The sequence below is a fragment of the Nanorana parkeri genome, unplaced genomic scaffold, assembly GCF_000935625.1.
Source record: "Nanorana parkeri isolate BGI_ZX_2015 unplaced genomic scaffold, ASM93562v1 scaffold99, whole genome shotgun sequence".
In the NCBI taxonomy this organism is placed as follows: domain Eukaryota; kingdom Metazoa; phylum Chordata; class Amphibia; order Anura; family Dicroglossidae; genus Nanorana; species Nanorana parkeri.
In genome coordinates, this window is record NW_017306367.1 from 1,904,785 (window position 1) to 1,919,798 (window position 15,014).

At 42.5% G+C, this 15,014-nt stretch overlaps 1 protein-coding gene across 1 annotated transcript in view; it reads right to left on the reverse strand.

Annotated features, from left to right (window-relative positions):
- Positions 1-11,964, reverse strand: part of CHKA (choline kinase alpha) — a 28,851-nt gene extending 16,887 nt beyond the window's left edge. Inside the window, exons 1-2 of the mRNA XM_018552888.1 lie at positions 11,710-11,964; positions 3,734-3,842 (exon numbers count right to left, since the gene is read on the reverse strand). Of these exons, the coding sequence (XP_018408390.1) occupies positions 3,734-3,842; positions 11,710-11,960 (360 nt within the window). The 5' untranslated portion in view covers positions 11,961-11,964. The remainder of the gene's footprint in view (positions 1-3,733; positions 3,843-11,709) is intronic.
- Positions 11,965-15,014: the final 3,050 nt, after the last annotated feature.

Genomic DNA, 15,014 nt, shown 5'->3' on the forward strand with positions numbered 1-15,014 from the left:
AGGCCAGGAAATCTAAACATTATATGCATTACCACATTAAAATGTAAAGGTCTGTTGTCAGCTTCATATACAAATGATGCAAAATCTTTTAATAACCTTTCTATGTACAGAAGCTTAAATCATTTTTGGAATCTGAACTAATTCTTAACTGAGAGGTTTGTATAATATGAAGGTAAAATATGCTTTGGAGTTGAACTTCATTTTGTATTTTGTGTCCAACATTTAAAAATAAAAGAAGGTATATTTGGGTTTATGAAACAAAACTGAGCAACTCTTAAGTGCAGAAATTGAAAACAATCAAATCTCTGACATCTAATTGTTTCTTAAGTCTACTGCAGTTGCACATTGTTGATAAAAAAAAAAAGACTTTTATGAAAGGCTCAGATAGCTGTGCTGAGTAAGAGTTTGATCTGTACATGATATGTTTTTGACTCTCAGTCTCCTCCCTAGCTTATTTGGGTCCTGCAGCATCCCATTACAGGTATTCCAAAACAGACAGACATGCATCATAAACCAATATGCATAGAATTAAATGGAAAGCTTTACAGAATGCTCCAATTTCAGAGGTTGCATACTATACCGTGTATCGTGTCTGTCACCTGGTAACCAGAGTGTGCTAGGCACGATCGCAAGGGTACGCCTGCAGCAAAGAACACATGCACATACAACTAAAGAGGTATAATACCCCGCCCCATTCATAATTAACGACCCCCCATTACAACCCACCCCATAAGCCAGAAAACCCAAAAAAATTTTAATCTAAAATACTTATCATACTATGCTGCACCATATTATGTGCATTTAAACATGTTGGAACATTAGTAGATAATTAGTATAAAACAAAGATATCACGTTTTCCAACACCTTAAGGTCAATAAAATTGTTGGTAAATATTTTTTCCAAACTTTAATAAGTAACAAAGATGACAGTGTTACATGAATATTAAGTATTAAAATCAATTTTACATTGACTAACCAATCAAATGGCTAGACCACTATCAAAGGATTAAAATGTCAAGTTACCAACCAGAACAGTGTGCAACGCCGGTGTCTTGTGATTAAGTCCATATTCCTTACCTATTCCTAGTATGAGAAAGAAATACACATTTGCCTGCTCTCATAATTAGAAAAGGACACAAACATGGTCTTTTGCCATGTAAGCAGTAGAAAACAGGCTACCATTAAAATATATGAAAAAAGCTGTTGGAAATTGAAGATAGGCTATGTTGACACAAGGCCACAGCAATTATATGTGCATGGTTTAATGTAACATTTTATCTCTAAACTAGATTATACAGCAAAGGAAAAGCTATGCCTAGATCACAATTGTACTTCTTCAGTTCAAATTGTTCAATATATGTGTAATCTACATTTAGTTTATAACTTTCCTGCCCGCAATAGCTATCAAAATAAGTACTGTATACCTACACGAGATTTAAGTCATGTACTCTTTGTCAAACAAGTAGACATTTGAATTTAATATTACACATAAAAGGATACCCTTGTCTGTCTTGCTTTCCTTTTTAATACCCTCCAAAAGGCAATAATGATTTTAGAGATATGTCTAGCTAAATTGAACAAGCAGCATAGGAATATATCATTTAAATATTAGGCGTGCCATAGGCAATGACAGTGACATGTAAGGAATATCTGCCTGTCCTTGGTTGTGACTACTATTCAATTCACCCAATAAGACGAGGTGGTACATGCATAGCAACCATCTTCATCTTAAAGCAAGGAAGGGTTAGTTAGGTTGCCAAGATTTTACATCAAGCTGGAAAATGTCTGTTGCTGGAAGAGTTTAGAGAGTGCACCATTAAATGCCCTCCAAATTGCCTGAGCTGTTGGATTATAGGTGGAAGCGGTCAGTTTAATATTTGAAATTTCATTCATAATTCTTTCCTTCTACGATTAAACAAATTAAGGTTAACTTAGATTGGACCTACATTAGGGATTATGTGAATGGGAGAAGATGTTATCAGGCGTAACAAACACAAGCTTGACGTATTACCTGAGGGTTAGCAGCTAAACTAGTTCTGCCAGTCTTTATTATTTCTAAATTGACAGGCAGAGCTTAATATCTCCACCAGGGAACATGAGGAATAGAATTGTAAGCCTGCCCTAATTGTACTTGGGTGAGGTAATCAAAGGAAAAATACCAGACATCCTATGAGAGTTATGCATCTGTATAAACCTTTTTTTTCCCACAAGGTCGAAGTCCATGCCACATAGTTCAGTTAATCTAGACTTTGGCCGGTGACTAAATAGGAAAAATACAGAGCCATAAATACAAGAGCTGGCAAAGTCAATTACAGCTATAAACATTCCATACAGTAAAGCAATAAAGCTCAAAGCGAGTCAAAAATACTACCTATCATTCATAAAAGTTTTTGCCATGTGAGTATTCTTTAATGCTCCAACTAACAGAAATGTAATTATTCCCTCATACTAGATATAATTGTCGGTATGATGATTTTAAAACTCAGCCTAACTGTGGCACTAAGATGCAAGTCCTGCACCCAGTGTTCTCTTGCATAGAGATTTATGGCCATTATTTAATAGCACATATTTTCCACCGTTATATTTTAAAAGTGAGCTTTGCACTATTGAGAAACCAAATGTTGTTGCATAACAACGATAAATCCTATGAAAGGCATAGACAAACTTTAGCCCTCCAGCTGTGGTGAAACTACAAAAATCCCATTATGCATCTGCATGTTTGAGGATGTCAAAATCTTGCAAAGCCTAATGGGATTTATAGTTTCACCACAACTGTAGGGCTGAAGTGTGGCTGCCCCTGGTATGGGGAAAGCCCCATTTACAATGAAGGTTATCTAGAGTAAAAAGGCCTAACATGTTAAAGTACCTTCACCTCTAAACCTGGCATGACCAATCTACGCTCTCCAGCCATTTCTTCCGAACTACAACTCCAATCATCCACAGAATGACTGAATCTGGAAAGCACAGTATCATCACCTTTGCAAATCATTGTCAGGCAGGCAGTTTACAATGTAGCGTAGCACAAACATTTTACACACAGTAGATCTTTAGGCTCAGCACAAGCTGATGATGTATCAGTCACAACTTGCGCTGTTTACATTGGTCTTGTAACCATGCGCAACGCACTCCGATATTAAGACCCTGTGCTAAATGCAGTGCAAGTGTCTTCACTGTATAACTAGTAAGTAGAGTAATGCAGGTTATGGTACTATGGAAGATATATAAGGCATTAATGAATCTTAAGTGACAATCGCATGAGATTTAAAAAAAGACAGTATCATAGCAATGCCACCTTAATGCTGAAAAACAACTTCTGTATCCTCAGCTCTTCTAGTATTTCTATTGACGGTGCATCATATCTCTACTTATCACCCACAGGGCTGAACTTTCAAACGGAACTTTCTGGATAGCAGAGTATTCAGATAAAAGGTTCCATCCCTCTATATAGATCCTTTCAAGGCTGCATTTTTTTCTTTTGCATGCATTCGGAGATTATTACAGTATTTGTTTTTGTAATCATCTTCAGTCAAACATTAAAGGTTTGTGATACAGTAGATTATAATTTAAGGTGGAAGCACACAGCATGTGCTACATGTATCCAAACAGAGAAGACACTAAATGGCCTAAACATTTGTTTTAGAAATAGAATACAAAAAAGAAGCATTTAATTTACCCTTCAAAAGCGCTCCTTACCTAAAAGAATTCGGTACATTTTTTGGTCAGTTTCCACCCACCTGTAAAATAGCGCCGTACAGCCGCAACAGTACGCTCCTCGGCTCATTGCTTAAACACTTTTCATCATCCGGCAAGGAGCAATGAAAGAGCATGTTGCTGAGGCCACCTCTGCGGGAAGAAAACACAATTTGATTGAACATGCTGACACCTCTCTTTGAGACATTTAGAAAATAGAATTTGCTTTTCTATATATTACAGTTTTAAACAAATTCAGTTGGTATTGCATGTGCTTATGCTGACAGTGCCCCTTCCCTCTTTGGGCTCTCTTAATAAAGTGAGAAACATGAGCATTGAATTTATAAAGCTACAGGAACTAACAAAAGGAACAGAGATGACATCAGTGTGCTGATGCTCCTACGTTTAGGGCTGGGGATCAAGCTGTGTTGCTTAAAGAAGAGCTCTGGGCAGAACAAAATTTAACCCTTGCAGTGGGTCTACCCCCACACTGCAAGGGTTAAGTGCTCGTTTTGGTCTGGGGTGTAAAATTAAAAAAAGATATACTCACCTGAACCTCGGTCCCATCTGGCTGCTAAACCACTCCCTGCAGCCTCTCTCTCGCTCCACTCCGGTGGGCTAAGGATCTGTGATGTCATCACATATAATACAGTGTATTAGTCGTGAGGACACTGAGAGCCATTCCATCTCTGGAGCAGACAGGGAGAAAGGGTGCGGAGACTCTGGTGTAGCAACCAGACAGAACCGCTATTTGGGTAAGTATATATATATATATATATTTTTTTTTTTTTACACCCTAGATCAGGGGTAGGCAACCCTGGCTCTCCAGCTGTGCTCAAACTACAAATCCCATCATGCTTCTGCCTCTGGGAGTCATGCCTGTGGCTTCCAATGCCTTATGGGATTTGTAGTTTTCAGCACAGCTGGACAGCCAAGGTTGCCTACCCTGCCCTAGATCAAAACGAGCACTTAACCCTTGCAGTGCAGGGGTAGCGCAGTGGAAGGGTTACATTTTATTCTGCCCAGAGTTGTTTAACTGCAGTGGAAAACAATTAGGTCACCTAGTGTGTAGCAGGAGTGCATAATCACAAGATTGGATAAACAGAAGTACAGAACTTTTGGCAGGAAAAAGAGTGCACGTGTTTCTACATCTACTGTGTATTTAGCAGGCCTGGAGTTCAGCTTTACCTGACTTGCTGGAAAGGCCATTGTCAGCAGCAGCTTAGTAACAGTATTTGTCACTCAAGAGTAGCGATGTGGCTGGAGCTTGGTGCGAACCCAGTTCGCCTGCTCAAAACTGACCGCCACCCCTCTTCCCGGCCCAATCAGTTGTGGAGAGGCGCATTACCTGCAGCTATACTTCACACAGGGACGGAGGAGTGCCCCCGCTGCAACTGCCACCACTGAATGGGTCGGGAGGAGGTCACAGTTTTAAGCGGGCTTGGGTGAACTCAGGCAAACTGAGTCTGCATCAACCCCAGGCTCATTTTTACTCAAGAGTCAGATGAATAAAAAATATCTGTGTAGTGGACCCTAACTTGTCCACCAATAGCCCACCTGTTAAAAAAACAAGCAATGTACTTACCTTTCCACTGACCCATGTCTTGAAATGCATCTCCCCAGGCGCAGCAAGCATTCAGCTGGTTGGATGGGTTGAATACCTGTTACCTGTTTCCTCCGCCGCCCGCGGTGATTCCTCCCGTCGGCTTGCACATACTGTAGTGAGATACGAGCTGGCAGGGGTGACCACAGCATATAGTGAGGAGGCAAATGCTGCACACACATGGAAGTGTGGATTACTTGCCGCAACAGGAAAGCAACAAATTAGCTGTGCTTCAAGACCTTGGCCATTGGAAAGGTAGGTATACTGTCTCAGCTTTTAGCAGGTGGACTATTGATGTACAAAAGTGACCCTGCACTGCCAGGGTCACTTTTAGGCTGGATTCACACCTGGGCGTAGCATAGGCACGTTTTTTCTGCTTGTTTTTCTGCTCGTTCTTTTAGTGTTTTTTAGCATGTTTTTCCATTCAGTGAAACGCGCGTTTCACTGACGGTATGATTTTTTTGAAAAATGTTCCTTTATTTTCTCTATTTTTAAATTTTATTTTATTTTTTAAACATTGAAACTTCCCGCCGGTTCCGCCCCTGTGCGACGCGGCCGCTCGCAAAACGCCCAGGTGTTAACCCGGCCTAAATGTCTCCTGTGCTGCAGAACCCCTAAAATTCATAAAACAAGTGGAATATCAGGGCAATCAATTTGTTACACAAATGAACAATTCCCAGCCTGATAATAGCAGATATCTTCTTATATAAACTACTGTGACACGGTCAACTTCCATTGTAGTAACTCATTAAACTGGTCAGTGAATACGATTACCTTGTTGTACATGGAATTAGGTCTTTTGGCCTAGCAACAAATTTTACAGTCACAAGGTCAACGTGCTCCTTTGTAAAGCTGACCCACTAAACAGGATAAAAAGTTCACTTCTGATCGTATTTGTATTAAGTGTGTGTTTGTGAAGGCGAGGTTTGTGTGCAAAGAAAAGAGAGATGAAAGGACATTCCCTTGCACTTCCACATCACAACAATGTGCTTTGAGATGTACTGATTCACAAACGTTTTTCCAATTGTTTTTAGTGCTTTTAGAAAACTTTTGGTTACTAGTACACTTCAAATAAAAAAAACATCATGCACAAGGGAGACACAAACGTGCTCCCACACAATGTATTCATAATTTCACATTCCATAACCACATCAGTTCAGCAAAACCATCTAAACAGAATATAAAAATGCAATTATATTAATCAGTCCTTCAAACTGAGGGCGCACCCATGCTACAGACCCAGCCTAAGATGACAAAGGATAACCACCACCCCCCACATACCTTTTATCTGATTTCTAAGGTCATCCTACATCTCTAAATGTGTAAATTTTGATACATTCCCTTCACTTACTCTATAGCAGCGGTTCTCAATCTGTGTAACCTCGGTCTCTTTACAGGATGTCCTGAAGAAGCCCCAGTGTGGGAGGGGTGAAACGCATTGACGTAACACGTTTTTTGTCTGGTTGGCCACACAATCTTTATTCATGGATATATACTCTAAGACAGGCCTCAACATTTCCATTCGCCCGCTCGCAATTGGCGAGTGAAAATTGCGTGGGGGCGAATGGAATCTCATCGGGGTGCGCCGATGGAGGGACCAAGGATGGGACACTACCGCCGCGGCTATTGCTCGCTTCTGTTCTCTCTTCACACTGGCCGCTGCAGCTACATAGTGGCAGAGAAGGAGAAGAGAGAACAGAAGTGAACGATCGCCGCAGCGGTAGTGTCCCATCTCTGGTCCTGACGGCGCACCTCGATGACATTCAGTTCTGTCTTCTGCAGCTTCCTCCGCCCACCTCAGCTGCCAGGCTGGGAAGAAGACTGCAGAGACAGTGAGAAGACCTCTGTACTGCTAACTTCTGTACTGAGCGTCACACTGATGACCTGGCGGAGTTAAGGCCGGGGCAGGGTAGGGGTTAGGTGGGGCAACTGGTGGCGAGTAACTTTTAAGGCCTGGCTAGTAGCTCAGGACTTGAAATATTGAGCCCTGCTCTAAGACCATGGAATAATGATTCGCAAATGTAAAGAGACCAATGTATTCAATTGAGTGGTGGCAGAATCTCCAAGGCAATCTTTGAGGCTTACACCTTTATGGATGGAAAATTTACTCCTCAGGATGGCAGGATTGAATAAGAAAATGAACATAACCAATGTGAGTAAGACTGCCTAAACATTGGAAATTAGACAGTCACTAGTATCCAAAGAAATTACTCTGTGATACATCTTTTCTTATGTGACACTGCCTTTGAAACATTGTAAAAGTCCATGGGATTGAAGGCCTTGAGTTGAGTATACTATCTACTTCCAAAACCAGCTCTTGTTGCACCTCTATTGATACAAAAGCCACAGCTTTCTTGACAGGATGAGATAAGATCAAGGACACGGCAAGTTTAAACAGAATTGTTTCATTAGCCGCATGTTGGCAACTATTCACAATTGAAGGAGACATTTTGCCATTTTTACGTATTGTTCCTGTCACATTATATTCTATTATGGGTTCCAATTAATACAAGCTGAAGATTTTTTGTCTTTCAAGATCGGTCTCTTTTTTTAAATTTTAAAGTGGGGAATCAATCACAACTGGGCAATCAATGTATCCATTATTCTATGATACATGATGATCTACAATCACGGCATCGCTGACAATGAAACAAGAGGGAGTTTTTCCCTCTAAACAAAGTTATGATTTGAGTAACAACTAATTATTGTGATTGCAATAACAAGAACCGTTCTGTCTCATTTTTCTGATGTTTTAATCCAGGAGATTTTGTGAATTCACATCAATATATCTATATGATTATCCCCTTTTTTCATTAATACCTAATGATATGAAAATATGTGTGGGATCCATGCCATTTGCATGTATGAATGTGGTCTGCAGACAATATCTTCCATGGTTTTTAGAAAGCTTTCTAAGCGGTGTGGTGATGGTGTTTTGTAATTAATATGTAAAATAAACTTTTTTCAATGTTTTTTTATAATATCCTGTCTGTCCCGATCTTTAAGTAACCTCTATGACTTGCTATCCTCTATATAGCAAGACGAAACAGTTTTTGTATTTTTATTACATTAAGCTCCTGCACAACCAAAAAGTTTCACAGTAGATCACTGCACAGCTCTGGAAGAAATACACAAAATACACTAAGATTCAAAAAGTAATACACATGCCTTTTATATTTAGACAATATTTCCTCATCCCGGAGTTCACCTTTAGGCCTCATGGACACTGTGCTATCTCGGGGTGTACACGTCCGTGTGGCGTGCACGCCCGTATCGGGCCGTTCCCGGGAGGAACAAGTGCGTTTTCATACGCACACCTGAACTGCACATCCGTGTGGGTCCGGATGTCCGTACTCAGACGCAGACAGGATCCATCCCGGGCGCTCCGAGTTAGCACAGTGTGAATAAGGCCTTAGTGCCACAAGTGTGATTTATAAAAACTGTAGGAGCAAGAAAAGCAGCCATGAATCTGTCTGGCTTTCAATTTTCTAGGACAGGTTAGAAAAAAAAAACCAGACATCTGACAGGAGGCTGCAGCAAACCTTTTATTTTCCATTTTGAAAATACGTTCTGATGTCTAACTAAATCAATCAGCAGTTAAAAAGGGTCATTGACATTAAAATTACTTCCTGACATGTAGCAACATTTAATAATACTCATCAGATGGCAATGTGCAATTTCTTCACTTATCACCTGCTATCGTAGTGAGTCATCTCCAGAAATAAAGGCAGCACGGCCATTTTCTCTAATACACACTTTTAGGCATTATGAACTACAAATGTACATTTCATGAGACGTCAGCCTGCAGTACAAAGAGGAAGTTCTATAGAAGTAACAAGAGCACATACAGCACAATTAGGAATCACATATAGGGGAAGCCCAGATGTTACTGCTAACTATCCACACAGGAAATGAATACACAGTTGGGCGGAAAAATCTGTTATACTGTGAAATAAAAAAATGAATTGCGGGAGGCTTCCCGCTAGCAAAAACAAAAACAAAAAAAGGAAAATGTATTTATTGTCACACCTTAAAAAAATGTTAAAGCGATATTAAAGTCAATGGGTTTTAAGTCATTTCAAATGCGGATTCAATGGATGCTGCTTCTTGATGTTTAAAAGTTTTATTTTCCTGCAGAATCAAATTGTCCCCTGAGCACTGGCCTTGATATTTTGTTTTAGGGCCGGTTCATACCACAAGGGCTGTGTTCCAGAGCGTTTGGCCTTCTGGAACGCAAGCAGGCCGGCTTCCTGCGTTCAGGGGCGGGAGGGAGCATGGTGGTGCATTGAGGTCAATGGCACCGCAGCCATGCCCCCCAACCGCAGTGCGATCGCCTGCACCCGCAACGCAGACACGAGTGCCTGCGTTCTGGGTGTGGGCGATCGCACTGCGTACCCACTCTAATAACCCATGTAATTAAGCCTCCCCACTATAATAACCCATGTATTCAAGCCTCCCCACTATAATAACCCATGTCTTCAAGTCTCCCCACTCTAATAACCCATGTATTCAAGCCTCCCCACTATAATAACCCATGTCTTCAAGCCTCCCCACTCTAATAACCCATGTATTCAAGCCTCCCCACTCTAATAACCCATGTATTCAAGCCTCCCCACTATAATAACCCATGTATTCAAGTCTCCCCACTATAATAAGCCATGTATTTAAGCCTCTCCACTCTAATAACCCATGTCTTCAAGCCTCCACACTATAATAACCCATGTATTCAAGCCTCCCCACTATAATAACCCATGTATTTAAGCCTCCCCACTATAATAACCCATGTCTTCAAGCCTCCCCAGTATAATAACCCATGTCTTCAAGTCTCTCCACTCTAATAATCCATGTCTTCAAGTCTCCCCACTCTAATAACCCATGTATTCAAGCCTCCCCACTATAATAACTCATGTATTCAAGCCTCCCCATTAAAATAAAAAGCACTATTAAGATTATGCAAAACAAGCCTTTTGGAAATAGCATACCTGTAGGCCTCGGCCTCTTTGAAACCTGTCTGAAAAACTTCTAGGCTACATGGCAGGATGGGCCGACGGTTGTATGCGCACCCTGGGAATGAGCTTGCGGCTTTGATCCCAACCCATGCATGTGCAGTGCACTCTGAGGGGACTTTATCAAAGCTGGGGCAGACAGAAGCTGGAGCAGTTACCTACGTACTTGAATGCATTTTTTTTAAGTACTGGGCTGACCATATCACAGTGATATGAAATCAGTGTTGTATTGACTGTATATCAGTGATTTAGAAGCACTGATCGTATATCAGTCATATGGTATCCATGATGGACTGACCATATAACTTGATATGAAAGCACTGACTTACCAAATATAAGCAATTTAGAGGCACTGACCGTATATCAGTGATCCGAAAGCACTGAAAGTAAAACAGCGATATGGAAGCACTGACAGTATAACAGTGATATGGAAGCACTGACATTATAAGGGCTAATTCCCACCAGCCCCAGTGCATTCCGGCTCGATTCGGTGCTGCAACGCACTGGATCGCCCTCCGGCCGCAGTGGGGTCGCCTGCACCGGAACACAAAAATGCTGCATGCACTATTTTTTCTGACCGCAGCGGACTGAAACGCAGGCATTGATGCGCCACGTATTCCGGTGCAGACAATGCATTTCCCAGCAGGCAACGCGGCGAGGGAGCTGGTGGGATACCTACTGTAGGACCGTCCAGGCAGCGTGGTCAGTGAAGAGAGTGCAGGAGTTGGCTGCCTGTAGGCACAGAGATCGGGAGCTGTGAGGACATTCTGGAGGAGAGCTGCTGCAGGTCCAGGTAGGTACTGATTGTATATGTGTAGAATGTGTGTGTTATTGTGCTCAAGTGTTTATTAAGTAATGCATACATTTGTGTTGTGACGAAGGGCTTGTTCACACCAATTGCAGTGCGTTCCAGAGCGGTAGCTGCTGGAACGCACAGCAATCGCTCACTAAACTTCCCCCTTCGTTGTGGGGTGGGAGGGGGCGTGGCGTGGCGGTGCATTGAAGTCCATAGAACCGCAGGCACGCCTCCCGGCCACAGTGCGATTGGCCGCAGCGGAACGTGTGGCAAATTAATGCCTGCGTTCAAAACTTCATGCCCCCATCCACCCCTGTGAGCCGAATCGGGTTGGAACACATTGGGGCTGGTGTGAACTATACCTGAAAGTCATAATATACTGTTTTATTTAATATTTTTTAAAAGGTATCAAAATCGTGTTTTTTTTTTGAGGTGGGGGGGGGGGTCGGGCAGCCCTTAATGGTTTCTTGCATGGGGCCCTGAGGTTTCTAGTTATGCCTCTGTGTATAACAGTGATTTAGAAGCACTGACAATATAACAGTGATGTGGAAGCACTGAAAGTACATCAGTATTCTGGAAGCACTGACAGTATAACAGCGATGTGGAAGCACTGACCGTATAGCAGTGATATGGAAGCGCTCCTCCTCCAGGAACTTCCATGCTCCGGGCAGGAACTCCTTACACCATCGGTAAGCCTTTCTCCTGGTTCGGAGGTCGGGCTCATCTTCGGGGCTTCGGCAGCTCTCCTCTGGACTCTCCTCCACTGGCTCCTCGATCCTCTGTCCGCTCACCAATACTCCGGCCGATTCGATCAGTAAGCCGAGAGAGTCGGGAATCTCATCTGCGCAGGCGAACTTCGTCTTCATCTTCCTGCAATGTAGAGACCGGGAGAGCGATGTGTGTATAATGAATGTACGAGCTGTCACTATGTCCTCCTTGACACTGTCAGATCTCCTGTGCCGGCCGAGTCTGTGGATCCAGCCTTATATGTATTCAGGAACGTCACAAAGGCCGATCGTACTGTTCGCACAGAGCCCCTCCCTCCCTTCCTCATCTCTGATTAGCTGGAGGAGAATGTCCCTGCTGACATGTGTCGCCGCCTCTTCCATCACACAGTGCACCCATTATGAATGGGAAGGCTGCTGCTGCTGCAGTTGCTATAGTTACAGATCTATGATGGCCAAGAATTCGGTATATCCTTCATCTAGTGGGTACTGAAGAAAAGTATATCCATGAGTATATGCAACAGCAAGTGTTATACTTATAAGTATATGTAGAGTATATGTAGACCAATCACTGAAATATCATATGGATGGAAACTGTTAACGAATGACACTTGGTTTGCTGAAGTGCTGTATTTAATAAACAATTGTCATTTAAAAAAAAAAAAAAAACATGCTTTTAAACCTTTTTTTGCCTAACCTTCAGCTGAACTCCAGCAAGAGACTTGAATTCCTATTGGAATCTTGGTGTGATTTGTGTATTTCGTCCAGATCTGCGCAGTAATCCAGAGTGCAGACATCCCAACTCTCCCGAATGTTCCAGGAGTCTCCCACTATTAGCGGCTCCCGGCCGCCCGGGAGAGAAACATTTTCTCCCAGAAAGGTTTACTCTGCTCGATCTAGCAGAGTAAACCTTTCCCTGCTGTCTGGTTGTTGTTTTTTTCTTACTCTAATATCGGAGCCGCCGGCCGCTGTTCTGCCGAGAACGCTGCCATCAGAGTAAAAAAAACAAAACAGCATAGGAATGAATAGCTAGATTGCTATTGGCTATTGCAATTTGCAATAGCTAATAGCAGACTAGCTATTGCACCCGCCCACTGCTGCTGTCAATCAGCATAGGTGGACCTGAAGTTCTCCATCAGATCCTCTCTCTGCTGATTGACAGCAGCAGAAGGCGGTGCAATAGGCAGCTTGCTATTGGCTATTGCATATTGAAATAGCCAATAGCAATCTAGCTATTCATTCCTATGCTATTTTTTTTTATTCTGACGACAGCAGCTGTCAGAATACTAAAAAAAAACAGCAGATAGCACGGGAAGCAGTAGCTTCTTTGCTATCTGCCATCATTTCAGGGGGGTGCTCTCTCCAGAGGGTGGCAGAGGGCACCTCCCTGAAATGAGAAGGGCCCTGACATTACTTTTTTCAGGTTGGGATACCTTAGAGTGAAACGTTGCCTCTGTGTCGGAGCTTCCTGTAATAAAGAGCAACGCATGTGTGAAGAGTGACAGCTTCAACATGTGGAACACCACAACATGTCTCCCCTCCTACACATTGATCAACTCATGGTTCTAGTACACAGTCTTTCAAGGTACAAATCATTGAAAGTGTTGATCAATGTTGCAAAACGTACACACCACAAGCGCCAGCACCGTATTGTATATAAAATCAATGTGATGCACTCTCGAGGCAGCTCACGCTGGTTTAGGGCAACCACAGAACTAGAATACAAAACAAAGAGAGCGCCTCCATCGTGTAAAACGTTTTAATATAACAATATAAAAACAGCTAACATGGTACTCACAAACAGAGGATATTTAGCAGAATGGGTTCTGAGGAAGGAGGCGTGTCCTCTGAAACGTGTAAACCAGGAAGGACATGCAGCTGGTCGGCTGAGCCTGTTACATACGATTTTTTATGCCTGCTAAATATCCTCTGTTTGTGAGTACCATTTTAGCTGTTTTTATATTGTTATATTAAAACGTTTTACACGATGGAGGCGCTCTCTCTGTTTTGTATTCCTGTTGATCAATGTATAAAAGGGGAGACAGATTCTCAAAACTAATAGATATTTAAGCTAGATACACCTTATTCGCCACCTGAGGTGGTCAGGAGAAGGGGGAAGCAGTGGGACAATGTGGTCCTGGAGGGAGGCAGCGGGTGACCAAGGTGTCAGCTAGGGGAGGGGAGCGGGGGCTGTGGTGCTAAGTGGGACCTCACTTATTATTACTCTCCTCATCTCTCCCCTATAACCCTCCCGTTTTAACTTTCTTTCCTATCTTTCCCTTCTCCCATTCCCTTTAAAACCCAAAATATATGCAAATATAGATTAAAATGAAATAAGATGCTTCAAATTTTGTTCCATGTAATCTTATAACACATAATTTTTTATACATGCACATGTTTTTTTATATGCATAATTGCACTCATTGTTGGAGACGATGGATCCTGTGGATGCATCCACCGATAGAGATCCTAACAGGTTTATTCAGTTAGGATAAGGTATGGCTAGTTCATACCTCACCCTATAGATCTTAGTATCCCTTTGGGTGTTTATTGATATGGATACATTTGTAATCTCAACCTCAGTATCTTCTGTTGGAATCCTTCTGACTGATACTAGTGTATATCACTTATATACATAGTGGTTCCAACTTGGACCCCTTGGTACTGTGTTTAGAGCCTTAGTTCTAAACTGGTGGGTCGTGATCCAAAAGTGGGTCGCAACCTCGTGTTCAGTGGGTCCCTGCGTGCCTTCCACTTTTCTAGGTGAAAGGCTCCCCAGCCTCCACCTAGCGCAGCACCGTCGGTTCTCGCACCAAGCAGACATTTAAAATACAGTGTCAGCTTGAGTTGAGCAGTGGCAATCCCTGTCCCTCACTTGCTCGTCACTGCTGAGGCACCGAGATCGATGGCCTCAGTAGTTTTTTTTCCTTTTTTTGATTGGGCAGCTTGGACCAATGGCGCTTTGCTATTGGTCCAATTCATCCACAGAGCTCACACCTCTAACAAAGAGTAGAGACTGCAACAGCTCTTGCCTCAATAGTTAGGTTACACAAGCAGTTTGGAAGCCGGATGCAACGCTACCTGTAATTAACAGGCAGTGCTCTGTCCATGACCCCTTGCAGAGCCCAATTGAGATCCCACACAGCCCACCTGAGGGTGACCCTGCAGAGCCCACCATAGACTCTCTAAAGGTGC